At 33.5% G+C, this 1,061-nt stretch overlaps 1 protein-coding gene across 1 annotated transcript; it reads left to right on the plus strand.

Annotated features, from left to right (window-relative positions):
- On the plus strand, positions 1–810 carry LOC115228003 (tubulin-specific chaperone C-like). The gene has a single exon (XM_029798683.1). The coding sequence runs from the start codon at positions 1–3 to the stop codon at positions 808–810; it is 810 nt and encodes a 269-aa protein (XP_029654543.1).
- Positions 811–1,061: the final 251 nt, after the last annotated feature.

Genomic DNA, 1,061 nt, shown 5'->3' on the forward strand with positions numbered 1-1,061 from the left:
ATGTGTTCTAATGGGAAAGAAATAGACAAATTCGAACAAATATTTTTAAACAAAATAAAAACAATTTCCGAAGGAATTTCTCAAATCTCTGAAAGTGAGGATCACCTCGATCAACTCTCAAATGAAATTGACGAATTAATAAAATACACCACAAATTCCCTCCATTTTATTCCCGCCTTTACAATTCGAAAAAGATTGACAGAAATCAAAGCACTTCAAAACAAACTCGAAATTATTCGCCAAAAACGTCTCAGCCATAAAAAATTTAATTTTAAATCGACACTCAATACCAAAAAATCGCCAAAAAATATTCAAAAAACGTCAAAAATTTTAGTCGAGGAATCATTTGGTTTTCATTCCCGCCAAAATGAGACCCTTACTTTATTCAGAGACGAACTTGTGAATAAAAATATAGTTCTGAAAAATTTAAAAAACTGCCACGTTTATTTGTTTGGACCAATGGCGGGAATTCAATTAATTGATTTGGAGAGCACAAGAGTACACAGCGGGCCAGTCTCCTCGTCAGTGTTGGCTCAAAATTGTCGAGAATGTCATTTTTATGTGGCTTGTTTACAACTGAGGATATCTTTTAGCAGAGACTGCAGATTTAATAGTCACGTGGGTAATCGAGCAGTGTTGGAGAATTCGTCGGGGATTGGATTTGGGGACTACTCTTATGAGTATGAGGGAGTTGAGGAGGATTTCGAGTTTGTTGGCTTGAGAAAAGGGGAGAGTAAATATGCAGGTGTAGATGACTTTAATTGGCTCAATCAACAAGAAAAATCACCGAATTATTACTTTTTTGAATAATCTTTTTGTACTTTCAAGTTTTCATTTCACTTTTGTATGAAGGATCATTCCAATTAAGAAAAATTTTGCAAAAATAGTTTTTAAGTAGCTTTATTTAATAGGTTAGATTGAGTTTATATGTTTTTTGTGTTTTCAGTGTGATTTATATTAGGGGGATTTGTCTCCTCTCTGGGGGCACTAAAAGATGAATCAAGAGTTTTCCTAACATGATTATATTTGTGTAGATACGTTCTAACAAAGATATAGTGATA

Source organism: Octopus sinensis, unplaced genomic scaffold (genome assembly GCF_006345805.1).
Source record: "Octopus sinensis unplaced genomic scaffold, ASM634580v1 Contig08757, whole genome shotgun sequence".
In the NCBI taxonomy this organism is placed as follows: domain Eukaryota; kingdom Metazoa; phylum Mollusca; class Cephalopoda; order Octopoda; family Octopodidae; genus Octopus; species Octopus sinensis.